The sequence below is a fragment of the Prionailurus viverrinus genome, chromosome D2 (genome assembly GCF_022837055.1).
Source record: "Prionailurus viverrinus isolate Anna chromosome D2, UM_Priviv_1.0, whole genome shotgun sequence".
Taxonomy (NCBI): domain Eukaryota; kingdom Metazoa; phylum Chordata; class Mammalia; order Carnivora; family Felidae; genus Prionailurus; species Prionailurus viverrinus.
In genome coordinates this window covers 81,846,130-81,862,171 of record NC_062571.1, presented here as the reverse complement: position 1 = coordinate 81,862,171, position 16,042 = coordinate 81,846,130, and the positions used below count along the sequence as shown (strand labels likewise).

At 46.3% G+C, this 16,042-nt stretch overlaps 1 protein-coding gene across 2 annotated transcripts in view; it reads right to left on the bottom strand.

Moving 5' to 3' along the window:
- Positions 1-312: 312 nt before the first annotated feature.
- EDRF1 (erythroid differentiation regulatory factor 1) overlaps positions 313-16,042 on the bottom strand; it is a 39,773-nt gene continuing 24,043 nt past the window's right edge. For both annotated transcript variants that reach the window (XM_047825026.1, XM_047825027.1), the window contains 7 exons: positions 14,681-14,904; positions 12,585-12,743; positions 12,285-12,434; positions 10,820-10,973; positions 9,277-9,392; positions 8,028-8,179; positions 313-1,118 (listed from right to left, as the gene is read on the bottom strand). In XM_047825026.1, coding sequence (XP_047680982.1) covers positions 962-1,118; positions 8,028-8,179; positions 9,277-9,392; positions 10,820-10,973; positions 12,285-12,434; positions 12,585-12,743; positions 14,681-14,904 — 1,112 coding nt within the window. In that variant the 3' untranslated portion in view covers positions 313-961. The remainder of the gene's footprint in view (positions 1,119-8,027; positions 8,180-9,276; positions 9,393-10,819; positions 10,974-12,284; positions 12,435-12,584; positions 12,744-14,680; positions 14,905-16,042) is intronic.

Below are 16,042 nucleotides of genomic sequence, written 5' to 3'. Positions count from 1 at the left end.
GTGGCGGCAGAGCAGGCTCCCGTCTACACGTCCCAGCCGTCAACCCGACGGGAGACGGCATGCCCGATTTCTGTTCCATTTCCGTGAAACGGAGGCTGTGGTGCCAGGGCAGGTAGGCAGCGCGAGGTGGGCACGGAGAAAGCAGAGCTCGCGCGGGTGCCCAGATGAGAGCCGTGCGTGACAGTTGCAAGCAGCGTCCCGTTGAATGGCAGAGATTTTTAATGTTTTAATCTTCACTTTGGAAGATTGATTAAACCAGTTCAAATCAAAACTCAAAGTGCAGAATGTGAAATTCAGGAAAAATAACAGACATTTTAAATAAATAATTTATTTATTCAAAATAGTTTTCTTACCTTATTCACAGTTTCCAGTTTACAATGAAAGAAAGAGGGAGCAGTACCTATCCTCGATCAGCCGTCCTAGCCAGTCAGAGAGAAGCGGGCGCTCTCAGAGCGCGCCCCGAACTCAACACCGCGGGGCCCGCGACACGGGGGGAGGGCGGGCCGCCTTCCGTGCGACCGGGAAGCGCCGTAGACGCGGGATGTTTCTTGAACCCACCTGAACCACTAAAGGCATCTGGATCCAAGTTCCCCTGACCACGGTAACATCATCCAAAATAATTCTATCTTAAACCCATGGAGCCCAACAGACTTGAAACCGGTTTACAAGTGCACCTGCATCACAGCAAGGGTGTGAACACAGAGGCACCACGTGTGTCTCTGAAAAACCAACGCCAGGGGCTTTCAGTCTGGTTCTGCCTTCACTTCAAATGAAGCAAGGAACTCAACCACGATGTGTCCGTGACGGGAAAAGAGAACTGTGTTTCCACTGCTGTGCCTGTCTTTAGTGACAGGAGAGTCTTTCCCTCCTATTTAATGACACGAAGCACCGAATGGACAAACCGGCCCCCAAGAGCAGAAGGCACTGACAGCGTCTCTGCGGACGGAGCTTCGGGCCCAAGTCACTGGCCGCCACTGCCGCCGCGAGCAAGCTGATCCAGCAACTGGATGAGGACGTCGATCCTTTCCAAAAGAGTGGAGTTTCTGTTAGCGGTAGCTCTCAAAAGCTGGGAGTAAATCTGCTTGTTGGTTTTGAGGACTACATCCTCTTCAGTATTACTGCCGCGTTAAAACAAAAACAAAACAGAAGCGCACAGTGAGGTCCACCGACGACCCAGAAAGAAACCCAAATAAGCAGTCCCAGACCGTCTCTGCCCACAGGGAAGCGGGTGGTCCGTTAAGGCCTATTCCGTGCTTACCTTCTCGCAGTCACTGTTCCCAGGCCCGTTTTTAGATACTTACTTCAATATGTCAATTAAAACCAAGGTTCGTTCTCTTCACAAATATCTGAGTGCCTACTATGTACTGGGAACTGCTCGTGGCCGTGAACAAAACACACCAGGCAGAGTCCCTGTGCTCACGGCATCTGCGGGCTACTGAGGTAGCAGTGGGCGGGGGGGGGGTGGAGGGGGGAGTGCATTAAACAAGAAGAAAACGGCATGTCCGATGATATGCTACGATGAAAATCCAGCCTGGGGCAGCCTGGGGCCTGGAAAGCTACCCAGGATTTCCTCCCTCCTCCGTGCTGAGCCTGACACCCCTCAGCCCTGTTAACGAGCACACATGTAACGTGACTGTGGGGAGGTCTTCCCTGGAGAACCCTCTGTAGAACCTCATTTCTCTTCTCCCTCTTATTCCAACTTCTTTAATCAGGCAAATCTCTCTTCCTCTCAAAACCACCCACGGCACAGTAAAGTGATGGTTTAAAATGCATTCACTATGTACAGTTTGGGCCTAAGATGGCTAGGTTTTAGTTCTGGGCTGGGGTTGACATTTGCAAAACCTCTGATAATCTCACAAGAAATTTAAACTCCTTTCTGGGGGCTCCCGGGTGGCTCAGTCAGTTAAGCGTCCGACTTCGGGTCAGGTCATGGTCTCTCAGTCCGTGAGTTCGAGCCCCTCGTCGGGATGAGATCATGACCTGAGCCAAAGTCGGACGCTTAACCGACTGAGCCACCCAGGCCCCAGCCCCACTCCCCCCGCCAAAAAACCATTTCTAACAGAACCACATGGTTGTCATAAGAGGAAATTGTCATAAAAGGATTCAAAGAAAATTAAAATTTTTTATTTAAAAAGAGTTTTAAATTTATTTTGAGAGAGAGCTACAGTGCAAGCGAGGGAGGGGCAGAGAGAGAGGGAGAGAATCTCGAGCAGGCTCCGTGCTGCCCGTGTATAGCCAATGTGGGACCAATGTGGGGCATGAAACCACGAGATCATGACCTGAGCCGAAACCAAGAGTCGACGCTTAACCAACTGAGCCACCCAGACACCTGAAAAAATTAAGATTTTTAACTACTAAGCTCAGTTTTTCTTTTTCTTTTTTTAAAGCACAGGTGGGGTGGGTAGAAAATAATCAACAAACAGAAACCTACTAGCATTTCCTTTCTTTTCAAGTCTAGCTCTGATCTCCTTTTACTGCAGACAGAAACGCTCCCGGACTCCTGGTGAGGTACCAGGGCCACAGCACAGGTCTCCCTCCTAGCGATAAGCTCACGTGTATCTCCTGTGCCGGCCAGTGACACACAAGAGACACACTGACTTAGGAACCAGTCTGTTTTGGAGCCCTATCAACATAGTAACTGTATGCACACAAATACCACATTTAACAGTCTTCAATAAATTTTGAAAAAATTAACACAAATTAGAGCAAGAGGACTTCATGCATCCTACCCAAAAACTTTAAGCAGTTTTTTTTGACAGGATATTAATAACCTGAGAAGACGGGTCAGAAGACCCTCCATTAAAATAAAACTACTTAGGCCACACACAGAAGAGAGGACAGGTATGTTTACAAAAGGTACCATAGGACGGAACTGTCACCCGTTGGCCAATTACTCAGACCACCAATTTGCAAAAACCCACAAAGAGCTGGTGGTTCTCACACATATTTATGTCGCCACCTTGTGGAAACCAATAAAACATTTCAAAATTTACCCACTGCCATTAAACAGGAAAAGCGCTAACTTTTTCAACTGCGTGTGTCACGGTCCCCTCCGCCTTCTCCTCCTCTGGTTCTTCAGAAGGTGGGGTGTCTGCCAACCGCTGCCCAGACCACCACCCCCTGCTGAGAAGCAGGGACAGGGCGGAGAGGGCGCCCGACGCTGAGTGCTCCGCCCCACAAACGCTCTCCTTAAGGCCACAGAGGATTGTTTGGAAGCATTTACTGGAGGCGTTTCTGCTCAGACGGAGACCGCTAGAGCATCATTCCCACCCTTAGGACAAACCCAACAGCACAAAGCAGGACAAACTACCACTTCAGGAGTTCGGGACTGCTGGAATCTATCAAAGGGTTGGGGCTGCTGGGCCACCGAGGCTGCAGACTAAGGACAGGCAGGGAGAGGGAGAAGTACTTCCTGGCCTGCGGCAGACGCCGAAACTGCTAGGGATTTAGCTACAACAGTGAACGAGCCGGGAGAGGCCGAGTGAGGGAGCGTGGGGCCCCTGGGAGCTGCAGGTATAGGATGAGGTCACCTGACCTTGTAGGCTTTTCTTCAAGGACCCCACCAGATGCTCACATAAAAAACCTGGTGAGAGTCCTAAAAAAAGGCCCTTCGTGTGGGCCGGGCAACGGGACCAGCTACGGCTACAAGACGGGCAGGCAACCCCACCCAGATCCTCCTCTCCAGGGAATGGTCAATGTTTATAGCAGCACTCCCAACGATAGCCAAATTATGGAAAGAGCCCAAATGCCCATCAACTGATGAATGGAGAGAGAAGCTGTGGTTTATATACACAACGGAATACTACTTGGCAATGAGAAAGAAGGAAATCTGGCCATTTGTAGCAACGTGGAGGGACCTGGAGGGTATTAGGCTAAGTGAAATAAGTCAGGCAGAGAAAGACAGATACCGTATGTTTTCACTCATATATGGATCCTGAGAAAATTAAGAGAAGACCATGGGGGAGGGAAAGGGGAAAAAAAAAGTTACAGAGAGGGAGGGAGGCAAACCATAAGAGACTCTTAAATACAGAGAACAAACAGGGTTGATGGGGGATGGGGGAGAGGGGAAAATGGGTGATGGGCATTGAGGAGGTCACTTGTTGGGATGAGCACTGGGTGTTATATGGAAACCAATCGGACAATAAACTGTATTAAAAAAATAAAAATAGGGGCGCCTGGGTGGCTCAGTCGGTTAAGCGGCCGACTTCAGCTCAGGTCACGATCTCACGGTCCGTGAGCTGGAGCCCCGCGTCGGGCTCTGTGCTGACCGCTCAGAGCCTGGAGCCTGTTTCAGATTCTGTGTCTCCCTCTCTCTCTGACCCTCCCCCGTTCATGCTCTGTCTCTGTCTCAAAAATAAAGAAACGTTAAAAAAAAAAAATTTAAAAAAAGCAAGCCTTAATCTGCAGGGTGGAGTCGGAGCGGGTAGGAGGGCGAGGAGGGCAACAAGGCACGTCAGCCTTCGGGCACTGGGGAGAGTCGATGCAGACAGAGCAGTGAATGGTGGGGGGGAGGTGGGCACACTCTTCCCCTGGGGCAGGGGCAGTGTGAGGCCCAACGCTGAGACTCAGAGACCCAGTTTCTGCCTAAGAGAGGTTTACCCAAACTAAAGGAGAAGGCCTGGCCAACGCCCTTCCCGCCGCAACAGACTAGACGCACCGAAGGCCAAGTAGGAACGGAACACGGACTCCGGACTAGAGCTAAGAGGGTGCAGACAGAGCCTCTCTGAAGTACCACACACCTTCCTCATGAAAACGCTAAAACGAAAGGTGGAGTAGACGGTAAGAAAGACGTCAGGAGACCCGCTCCACACTAAGCCCAGGCACTGCTCGAGAACTTGAAGCCTGTGATTCGTGAAAAAGTAACCGTGGTGACAAAAAAAAATCTCAATCACAGCTCAGCTCCAGACTAGGAAACTGAACTCAACCCCCCTTCCTAAAGGTGTAAAAACTCCTGAGAGATGAAAATGATGCCCCTCAGTCTGAGATGTCCAGTTTCCCACAATTAAGAGATGGAGAAAGGTAAGGAAACCACACGTGTAAGACAGCAGAACCAGACTCAGACGACACGGATGCTGGAGCTCTCCGACAGGGGATTTAGAAGGACAGGGATCACTATGTCAAAAGGCTCAAATGGAAAACAATACGTAAGAAGAGACTGGCTAACTTCAGCAGAGAGGTGGAACCCACACAAAGAACCCAGTAAGAATAGCAGAAATGAGCACAGTAAACAGAATGCCTTCATCAAGTTCAACTGTAAGTGACTAAAATCAAGAATCAGCGAACCTGAAAGATAGGTTAATAGAAATCACACTGAACCCTTGCTGCCCTGAAAAAGGGTGCAAAGGCAAGGGAACACATAACAGCTATGCAGAAGATCAGTCTAGCACAGGAACAGCTGGAACCACGGAGAAACAGGAGACAATGGAGCAGGAGAAATAAGAACACCGAAGAGGGAAGAAACCATCACAAGGCACCCAGGAACGACAGGTTCAAACTGCTGGGGGAGGGGCGCCTGGGTGGCTCAGTCAGTTGAGCGTCCAACTTCGGCTCAGGTCATGATCTCACCGTCTGTGAGTTTGAGCCCGGCATTGGGCTGTGTGCTGACAGCTCAGAGTCTGGAGCCTGCTTCTGTTTCTGTGTCTCCCTCTCTCTCTGCCCCTCCCCTGCTCATGCTCTATCAAAAATAAATAAACATTAGAAAAAAATTAAAAAAAAAAAATCAATACAACCGATGAATTCCTAACCAAACTGACCAAGGGGGGGGGGCGGGGGGGGGGCGGGGATCAAAGTTGCCAATATCAGGAATGAAAAAAAGCTAGCACTACAAACACCTTTAGACATTAGCAGGATAATAAGTGAATACTGTGAACCTATACATCTGACAATAGACAAAAAGACTTTCATTCCCTCAGAAAATTTTACCTATGAAAAGAAGCTAAACTCTTTGTGAAAAATTTTCAATAAAGCCAACTCTAGGTTAAGATACTTTCACTGGTAAATTCTAACAAAGCTTTAGGGAAGAAATAGTTCTACACTTCTAAAAATCAGATGAGGAAACACGGGCACACTGATTTCATGAGGCCAGCAGGCTCTACTCCCAAAAGCAGACAAAACCACTAACAGGAGAGAATCATCCCACAAACACACACAAAAATCAAGTATTAGTACACGAAACCCCAGGGATATTAAGAAGAATGATGAATCCCAACCAAGTGTGGTGTATATCAGGGATGCAAAGCTGCTTTAACCTTAAAAAAAAAAAAAAAAAAAAAAAAACACAAAAACTCTCAATGAGCCCCACATTAACACACTGAAGAAGGAAAACAATGTGGTCATTTCAATGCTTAGACCAGAAGCATCTAACAAAAATTCAACATCCACTAATGATAAAAGTTAGGAACAGAGAGGAACATTCTCAACTTAAAAAAAATTTTTTTAAGTTTATTTGAGACAGAGACAGTGTGAGTGGGGGAGGGGCAAAGGGCGGGGTGGGGGGCAGTGAGAGAGAATCCCAAGCAGGCTCGGTGCCACCAGCTAGAGCAGAGCCCGACACGGGGCTCAAACTCACAAAACTGTGAGATCACATGACCTGAGCTGAAACCAAGGGTCAGACGCTTAATTCATTGAACCATCCAGGCACCCCAGAACATTCTCAACCTGATTAAGGGCATTTATAAAAAACCCACAGGTGATGCTACACTTAATGGTAAAAGACAGCACGCTTTCTCCCTGAAATCCTGGGGCTGACCACAAAGAGGCAGCAAAAGAGAATTCTTGAAGTGACAGAGCCGTTCCGGATGGTGATTTTGGCAGGAGACACAGTTCCCTAAGTGTTTGTTAAAGCCTGAAGAACTGTATGCCACAAAAAGTAAATTTTACTATGTATAAATTAAAACAAATATAGATCGGGCTCTGTGCTGACAGCTCAGAGCCTGGAGCCTGCTTCAGATTCCCTGTCTCCCTTTCTCTCTGCCCCTCCCCTGTTCACCTGCTGCCTCTCTCTCAAAGATAAATAAACATTAAAAAAATAATAATAAAAAAAGATAAAGTAAATATAGAGACAAAAATTACCTGTATCTGAAGATTATAAATTGGTAAAATATGCATGGGTAACTGACAATGTATGTGTTAAGATGAATGATTTTTTTTCCCTTATTTTCCGAATTTTGTAATATAGCCAGGTTGTACGTATATTTTAAAAGGAAAGACATTATTGGGACTCCTGAGTGGCTCAGTCGGTTAAGTGTCCGACATCGGCTCAGGTCATGATCTCACAGTCCAGTCTGTGGATTTCAGCCCCGCGTCGGGGCTCCGTGCTGACAGCTCAGAGCCTGGAGCCTGCTTCGGGTTCTGTGTCTCCCTCTCTCTCTGCCCCTCCCCTGCTCGTACTCTGTCTCTCTCACTCAAAGATAAATGAACATTAAAAAAAAAATTAATAAAAAAAGACATTATTTATGTTACCTTCCTGATCCAGTACTCACTGCTAGAATTCCAAGTTAAATTAATAATGCCAATATAAGAAGTCTGGTAAAACAACGGAATTGTATAAGCTGATACAGGTGTAGAAGAACATTTTTTGCCGAGACGTTCACTCTTTTCACCAAGTTCGTGGGCATTACAAGGATTCTGACATTCTGTCATCTGCTGCTTCCTTTCTACTGGTGCATTTGGTGCCGGGTATCAAAACTGTAGTCCTGACTTCCCGTTTAAAGACAATGCTCAGAAGGGTTACTAGAAACAGTCGAGGTCTTCATTCCAGGGTCATTCATCTCTCTCAGGGCAAATATTAAAACCAATAGGGTATTTACTCTTGGAAGCAAGATCTGTTTCTACAGTTTCGCTGTATCATAGGCCACACTGCGAGGAGTCTCATCTGGTTTAACAGATCACAGCACCACTTAAATCCCTAGTCGCCCACATACAAAACAAGAACAAATACAACCTATCCTTTCCCGGGGTCGGTAGAAATTACGTCTCTACAAAGTAAGGTGCTAGAGAAGAAACTTCCAGAGAACAATTCCATTTACCTCATTTTCTTCTTAGTTGAAGACAGCAGTTTGATGGACTGAAGGAGAAGGAATGACAACCGAGATTCAAATATACTGAGGAGCTTGATCACTTCTTCTCGACTGAGACCAGGCGAAGGATCAGCGGCTGGAGCGCTCTCGTCACTCTTCGGCTACCAACGACAAAAGGTCACTTCACCTCAGCTAGCGGACGATTACGGCTCCGCACCCAGGGATGGGGCTGCGGTGCTGTCCACCCAGTAAACGTTTTAGCCAAAAAACAAAACAAACCAAAAGCAGACCCGAGGTCATTTTCCCCCAGGCACAGCCCGTCGGTGGCAGGGGCCCTGACGAGCCCCTCATCCTGGAGATCATCCGACAGACTAAAAGCGGAGAAAAATGTCTCACACCTAACAGGCACTTATGTAGGAATTAATCCTGAATGGAAACCTACTTCCCCCGAGTGCACACTGACGGAGCAGGAAGAAAACGGATGCTCGACGGGGTGTGACAGAACGGGGCTGGACAGGCTGGCGTGCGATGGGGACTCGGGGAAGCTTTTCGCCCCAGCAGAAGGTGGCATGAATGCTGGAAAGCCAGGCAAACCAGAGATGCTTTCCAAGGAGCTTGCTGAAGCCCATTCATCGTTCAACTGCTCCCTGGCAGTTTACCGGAAGTTATAAAAGAGCTACGTGCCTCTTTCTTAAAAAACAAACACAACAGGGGCGCCTGGGCGGCTCAGTCGGTTCAGTGTCGGACTCTTGACTTGGACTCACACCATCTCACGGTTTGTGAGTTCGAGCCCCGCATCGGGATGCTCTGAATTCACTCTCTCCCTGCCCCTCTGGCATTTGTTCTCTCTCTCAAAAAAAACTTTAAAAAAACCAACAACCAGTAACTTCCTTTAAAAAAACAAAACAAAACCAGAACAATGATAAAAAAGACAACACACACACACAAAAAAAAAAAACCATAAAAGAAAACAGAGACGTTACACTATCAGAGCCTTACTAAGGTCTACGTGGTTAAAGAAAAAAGTATTTAACACAAAGCTATAGTTCCAACTTAAAGAGTTTAATAATTCCACCAAGAAAATATAATACATCACTGTTAATGTGTTTTTATGCAAAGCACATATATGTATGCATACGTTTATATATGCATATACACACACAATATACATACCTCACCCCCACCATACGCCCACTATATACATTCACCATTTAGCTTAAGGCACACAAAAACCAAAGATAAATACTTCTCCATTTACCTGGTCAAATTCCTCTACAAGCTCCTTTCTGATGAGCTGGAATGCGTGTTTAGTTCTCACCATTATATCAAGAGCCCCAGATAGTGTTTTCAATTTTCCAACGTTGCTATTCTGACCTACAGTATGAAGCACAAAATGATCATCCCTTTCAATATAAATCTAGAAACCATTCCAATGTCAATGTATTACTGAACGTTGATTTTCGAATCCCGTAAAGGTAGCTCATGAGAATCTCAACAGGTTTTCTCAATTCAGCTTTTAGTAATTATCCCTAGACAAAGCAAAAATCACAACGGTCTCCCTGCTGCACCATTTGGTTCTGTGAGGGTGACAACCCAACCTCCCTGAAAGACCTGAGTGTTAAGGCAAAGAAACCAGCTGGAAGCAAATGTTTCTATTCTATTCTCTCTCTCTCTCTCCCTCTCGTGCGCGCGCTCTCTCTCTCTCTCTATATATATATATTTTTTGGTACTCAATTTTTAAAGGGAAATTAACCATACTTATCCTATCTCAGCAAATTTGTTCCCACTACCTACTGCTTTTATGAAACTGATGCCTGCTCTCTCGAAGGAATTCAAACATGGCAGAAAATTCAAAGATGTAAATCAAGAAAGGTCACCCAAAACCCACTCCCAGAGAGTGTGGCGGTTAACCCTGCCGTAGGATGGCAAAATGTTAACAGACGTACTCTCAGTAAACAGGATTTTTAAAACCGGCTTTGAACAGGCCATGCTTTCACAGATGCGCCAAGTCTAAATCAGAGCCGGGTGAGAGACTTCCTCCCGGCCACCCGCGCCCCGCCCGCAGTGCCGCGACTTCCTTGTGCATCCTTCGGGGGACACGCCACTGGAAGAGTCCTCCACGTGGGTAAGTAGCACGTTTGTTTTAACTTTATACAAGAAAACAACTGAAAGAAAACCAAATGAGCAGCCGTACTTCAAATGAACGTGTGTCTCTACCGCACGAGAGCTAGGTCTCCAGGGACCCCTCTGCACAAGGGAGCAGGTGGGCGCGAGTGAGAGAACGCGGCAAACACCCTCTGTGTGCGGCAGCAGCTTCCTCCCTGCAGTGGCTGAGCCCGGACAGAGCGGGTGCGCTCGCTTTCGTCCAGCCCTTCCCTTCCCACGGATCTGTGCCCTGCGCGGGCCTACGGTTCTGCTGCCACAATCCACCGCTGCCCGTACCCACCGTGTTTCAAGGGGTTTACTGCTCCGTTACCACCGCTTCTCCCTTCCTAAGTCATTCGTGATGATTTAATCTCTGATGGTCTCAACTGACTTGCCCCATTTTTTCAAATAAGGGAGCGGGGGCTACGTTTCCCTATTTCTACGAAATAAATAGGTCACTGAACGTAATCAAATCCATTTTCTAAACTTCAAAAAGTGCAGAGACTTCTGGCCCCTACCCAAAGTCATCAACTATGGCAAATTAAAAAGAAAACGTTATTTATAATCAAGAGAGATCTCCGGGTCTGCCTCACTCTAAGAGGATCCCACACTAAGTCGATGCCCACAAACACGAGAAATGAAAACGTAAGACTTACTGGTCATCTGAAACTCTGCAAACGCCACTCTTTCTAACTGCACTCTAAGTAGTTCACAAGGAGCATCTTTCAGAAGCTGAAAAAGCTTAACAGCTTTGCTATAATGAAGATCTGCGAGCACCCGGTGCTGCTTCCTAAGATGTTCATCACCAACCTAGAATCAAAAACAATCCTAAGCCTTGAGTTATTTCACAGTATTTCAGTTATTTCACAATAACTACTTAACTAAGTCTCTGGATCACTAAACGTTAGTGTTGTTTCTCTAGAAGTCTTCAACGGTGTTAGCTCTTACGTTTAGGTGTTTAATTCGCTTTTGGTTAATTTTTGTACACGATGTGAGGTAGGAGTCCAAGTTCATTCTTCTGGCATGTGGACATCCAGCTGTGCCAGCACCATGTGCTGAAAAGAAAATTCTTTCCCCATCACGTGGTCTTGGAACGCTAAGGCTTGCTTCTGCCTTGGGGATATTAGGCCACCTGGACACGCCTGAATTTTGATTAGGACCTCCCGGGGCAAGGGCTAGAGAGTCCAGGGACAGTGGAACATGAAGAGAAATCCTCTGTGGTTAAGCTGGACCTCAAAAGGACAATATTCTCAGGCTGAGGGTACCCAGAACGCAGCCTATGCCCAAGGGACTGCAAGATAAATTATCTTGGTCCTGAGCAAAAAAAAAAAAACACAAAACAAACACATTTAAAAAAAGGGGGGGGGGGGAGGGGAAACAACCAAACAAAAAACATCCCTGAGAAACTTCCAACACAAGACTCCTGGTAGAAGCCACACAACCTCTCTGGAGGAATGCACCATCAACCTGGGCTGCAACGGATTCTTAAGACACACATGCATCTGAGTACCGGGATTCATGTACCAGGCTGTTCACAGCTATCAATAATTAATGAAAAATAATAAATAATTAACAATCACAGATTATTCCTAATAGCCTCAAACTGAAACGACCCAAAAGTTCAGGAATCACAGAGAGGATAAACAAACTGAGGTACAGTCATTAAATGAGCGCTACTGAACTAGAAAATGGCACTGACCAGAAGGAATCTCACTAACACAGTGTCCAGGGAAAGGCAATAAACCACAGAAGACTGTGTACAGTATGATTTGATCTATAAAGTTCACAACCAGGTAAAATGTAAACACACTGTTTTAAGTGGTCCAACAGGGTACATAACGGAAAAGTCCAGGACGGCAGTTACTCTGGGTGGGTGTGGAGGGAGACTCAGCAGGGAGGGGGAGCACACAGAGGAGACCTAACTGGGTCAACTAATACCCACTCAACTTATAAGAGGAAAAAATGCAGCGCAGGCAAGAGGGAAAAATTACCTACACTCCAAATTATTTTAAAGCAGCTAACAGAACACATGGCATTACACACACACACTGAAATGTAAGACCAACACCCAGAACGCTTCTAAATGGACTTGGCGTCGAACTGAGGTTGGAAAGGCAGTACCTGATTTCTCAGACAACTGTGGTACATGGACGCCAGCCTGTGATGGATGGTCGCAGCTCGATACTGACAAAGAGGCTGTCGAGCAGAAACGGAGTCCACATCACAGTGTTTCAGGGACTTCATCATAGCCTCACTGACTTCTTTTTCGATCTGGGTTTTTTTTTTAAGGGGGAGGAGAAAACAATGACAAGCCTGTAATCTTAAAAGTATTTAAATACTGCTTTTTAAGGAAAATATGTTCAGTATCTGTTAAAGGCTGAAAGTTGCAGGCTTCTTTTATAGCCCAGCAAGTATTATTACCTGCTCTTGAGCTTTTCTAGATAATGGCGCGTAGTCTTGCTGTAGAGTTGCCATAGTAAAGTAAGTAGTGGACAGTTCCCAATTCACTGAATCCCAAACAGCTGGGTGTATGTCTCGCGTTCCCAGGGACCTTAGAGCTTTCAAATAGTAATCAACAGCCTGTGCAGGGAGGGAAAGACACAGTTCTTACTCAGTTTAAATCTATGCCAACAGCATATTAAAAATAAAACATCCTTGGGGCGCCTGGGTGGCTCAGTCGGTTGGGCGGCCGACTTCGGCTCAGGTCATGATCTCGCAGTCCGGGAGTTCGAGCCCCGTGTCGGGCTCTGTGCTGACAGCTTGGAGCCTGGAGCCTGTTTCAGATTCTTTGTCTCCCTCTCTCTGACCCTCCCCCATTCATGCTCTGTCTCTGTCTCAAAAATAAATAAGCGTTAAAAAAAAAAAAATTAAAAAAATAAAATCAAATAAAACATCCTTTAAAGTCACCCAGATGTTGATTTGATCTGGGGACAATTTACAAAAGGGCAATATTATGAAAGGAAAAAACGATCTATGAAACAGTTTCAATGAAGAAAAGCCACTTAAAGTGGCTGGCCGCATGCCAGTCCACGTTTCCATGGCAAGTCCCTAAGCCTTGGTGCTTTCTGACTTCTGCTCATGCATGAGGATGCATTTTCTTCCTTTGGTTTTTCTTTTTTTTTTTCTATAGTTTTTTTTTTTTAAACGTTTGTGTATTTTCGAGACAGACAGAGAGAGAGAGAGAGACAGAGCATCAGCAGGGGAGGGGCAGAGAGAGGGGGAGACACAAAACCCGAAGCAGGCTCCAGGCTCTGAGGTGTCAGCACAGAGCCCGACGGGGCTCGAACTCCCGAACCAAGAGATTATGACCTGAGCTGAAGTCGGACGCTCAACCGGCTAAGCCACCCAGGTGCCCCTGGTTTTTCTCCTTCTTAAACGAAAATTTGTTTGTTTAACTAGTAAACGAGAAAAACTAACTAGAAGAGTCTAAGGATAAAAAATCACTGCTACCTGACTATAAAAAAGCAACTCCCCATACTCCCTGCCTGAAAGGCATGCTCATTACATTTAAGCAAATAAAACCACATTTAATTCCACCGCCCAGCAATAATTTCTGCATGTCTTGTAACTATCTACTCTCTGTGTATCTGTAAAGTGGGGAAAAAAAAACCCTGAAGTAGTCACTTTCCCTTTACAACCTCGCATGCCATGACCATGTTTCACTAGCATGCTCTGAGAGCTCTGAAGTACTTGTTAAGGGAGCGCGCCTGTTCCTTCCCCCTCTCCTACGCTGCAGGTAATTTGATAGACAAACTCAATTTTTAAATTTCATAAAAATGTAAAATTTGAAATTTCTTACATCTTAACCATTTTTTTTTAACGTGCACCAATTTTTTGGCCAAGATTACTTGCCTTTTTTTCTATCGGGGCAGTTCATTCTCAAGGATTATCTTATTTTTGAAGTAAGTACCATGCCCAGTGTGGGGCTCGAACTCACAGCCCCAACATCAAGAGTAGTGTGCTTTACCGACTTAGCCGGTCAGGCGCCCCTTTCAACGGTTCTTAACTCTTCCCTATATATGAAGGATTTATTAACCTCTGATCTGTCGTAGGTTACAAATATTTTTACTAGACTGTGGTGTGCTTTTCAATTTTGCTTTCTGTTATACATTTAAAAACCATTCTTTTTACACGTTTACACGTGTCCATCGTTTACTCTGTGTTTCCTGCTTATTGTATCGTGGGAGGCAAGTCCCGTCCCGTCTCCTCACAAAGGCTCTTCCTTCATCTTCTCCTGGCACTTTCCCAGTTTCCCTTCATGTCAGCCTTTACCCCGCCTGCCACCTGATGTCTTCTCTGCTTATGCCAACACAACCCACCGATCGTCTTTTCAACACGCCAGCTTCTATACTAAATTCTCCACATCCTAGGGTCGGTTTCTAAGCGTTGTAACTGTCTCGTCACACACCATCGCCACAGCTCTCATTAGATGTATGGTATTTTCCTGGAGCCACGGCAAAGCTGAGGGCCGATTCGGTGGAAGTGGATGACGTCCGACATGGAAGCAGGTGTGTTACCTTATTATAATACAAGCCTTCTTCCGGTGAAAACTCCCGCTTAAATTCATCACCGGCACCGCAGTGCGCCTGCGCACAAATTCGCATGAGTCTCCCCGTGTTGCACAACAAAAGGGCAGCGTTTGTGGCATCATCGATTGACTCGAAGTTGTGAATTCCTTTTTCAAAACAAGAAAAGCTTTTTTTCCACAGCTGCTGCTCCGCAGTAGACACACTCTTGCTCACTTCACACAAAAAAGAAAAAACCACACGTAAGCGGACATCAGTGTAAACCCCGTGTGTCCCAGGGAAGGATGAGGGGAGGAGGGGAGGAGGGCAGGGACAGGACGGCTAAGGAAGCAGCCAAGTGGAGTCACCACAGCGAGCTGCTGAGCTGCTATCGTTGTCCTCACTCGCCTCAAATTCATGGCGAGGCCCTACCCCCCAGTGTGGCTGTATTGGGAGACGGGGCCTTTAAAGAGGCAACTACAGCTCAAGGAGGACAGGATGGGCCCTAATCCAACATGACTGGTGGTTTTCGAGGAGAGACAGACACCAGGGCTTGCACAGAGAGAAGACCAACTAAGCACATGGCTAAAAGGTGGCCATCTGCAGGCCACAGAGAGGGGCCTCAGAAAAACCCAACCTTGCCGGCACCTTGATAATGAACTTCCAGCTTCCAGCTTGTGAGAAATACAATTTCTGTTGTTTAAGCCACCCAATCTATGCTATTTTGTTATGGCAGCCTGAGCAGACTAACACAATATGAAAACGTGGCCCTTCTTCACTCTTAATAAAACAAGCCAATAAAATTATCTGACAAAGCACGATGTTATGAAGATTCAAAACACATGGTCCCATGGAGTTATGAGAGGTGTAATCTGTGTTGTATCCAACCCTCCTAGGTTTCTATCGCTTTGATGCTCCTTCACCACCAACTTCCTCCTCCAAACGCACCTTAAAAGCACAGGTTCTTACTTCTCAATCAAAAATACGCATGTGGGTTCCTGGGTGGCTCGATCAGTTAAGACTGCTGATTTCGGCTCAGGTCATGATCCTACGGCTCCTGGGATAAGCCCTGTGTCAGCTCTGCACGGACAGCTGGGAGCCTGCTTGGGATTCTCTTTCCCTCTCTCTCTGCCCCTCCCCCTGCTAGCTCTCTCTCAAAATAAACATTAAAAAATATATATATAATAACATTTTCTTTTAAAAATTTCAAAGTTATTTTTACAAGTGCAAGTTGGGGGATGTGGGGGGGGGGAAGGAATCCCAAACAGACTCCGCACTAACAGCAACACAGGGCTTGAACTCATGAACCATGAGGTCATGACCTGAGCTGAAATCAAGAGTTGGACGCTTAACCAACTGAGCCACCCAAACCTC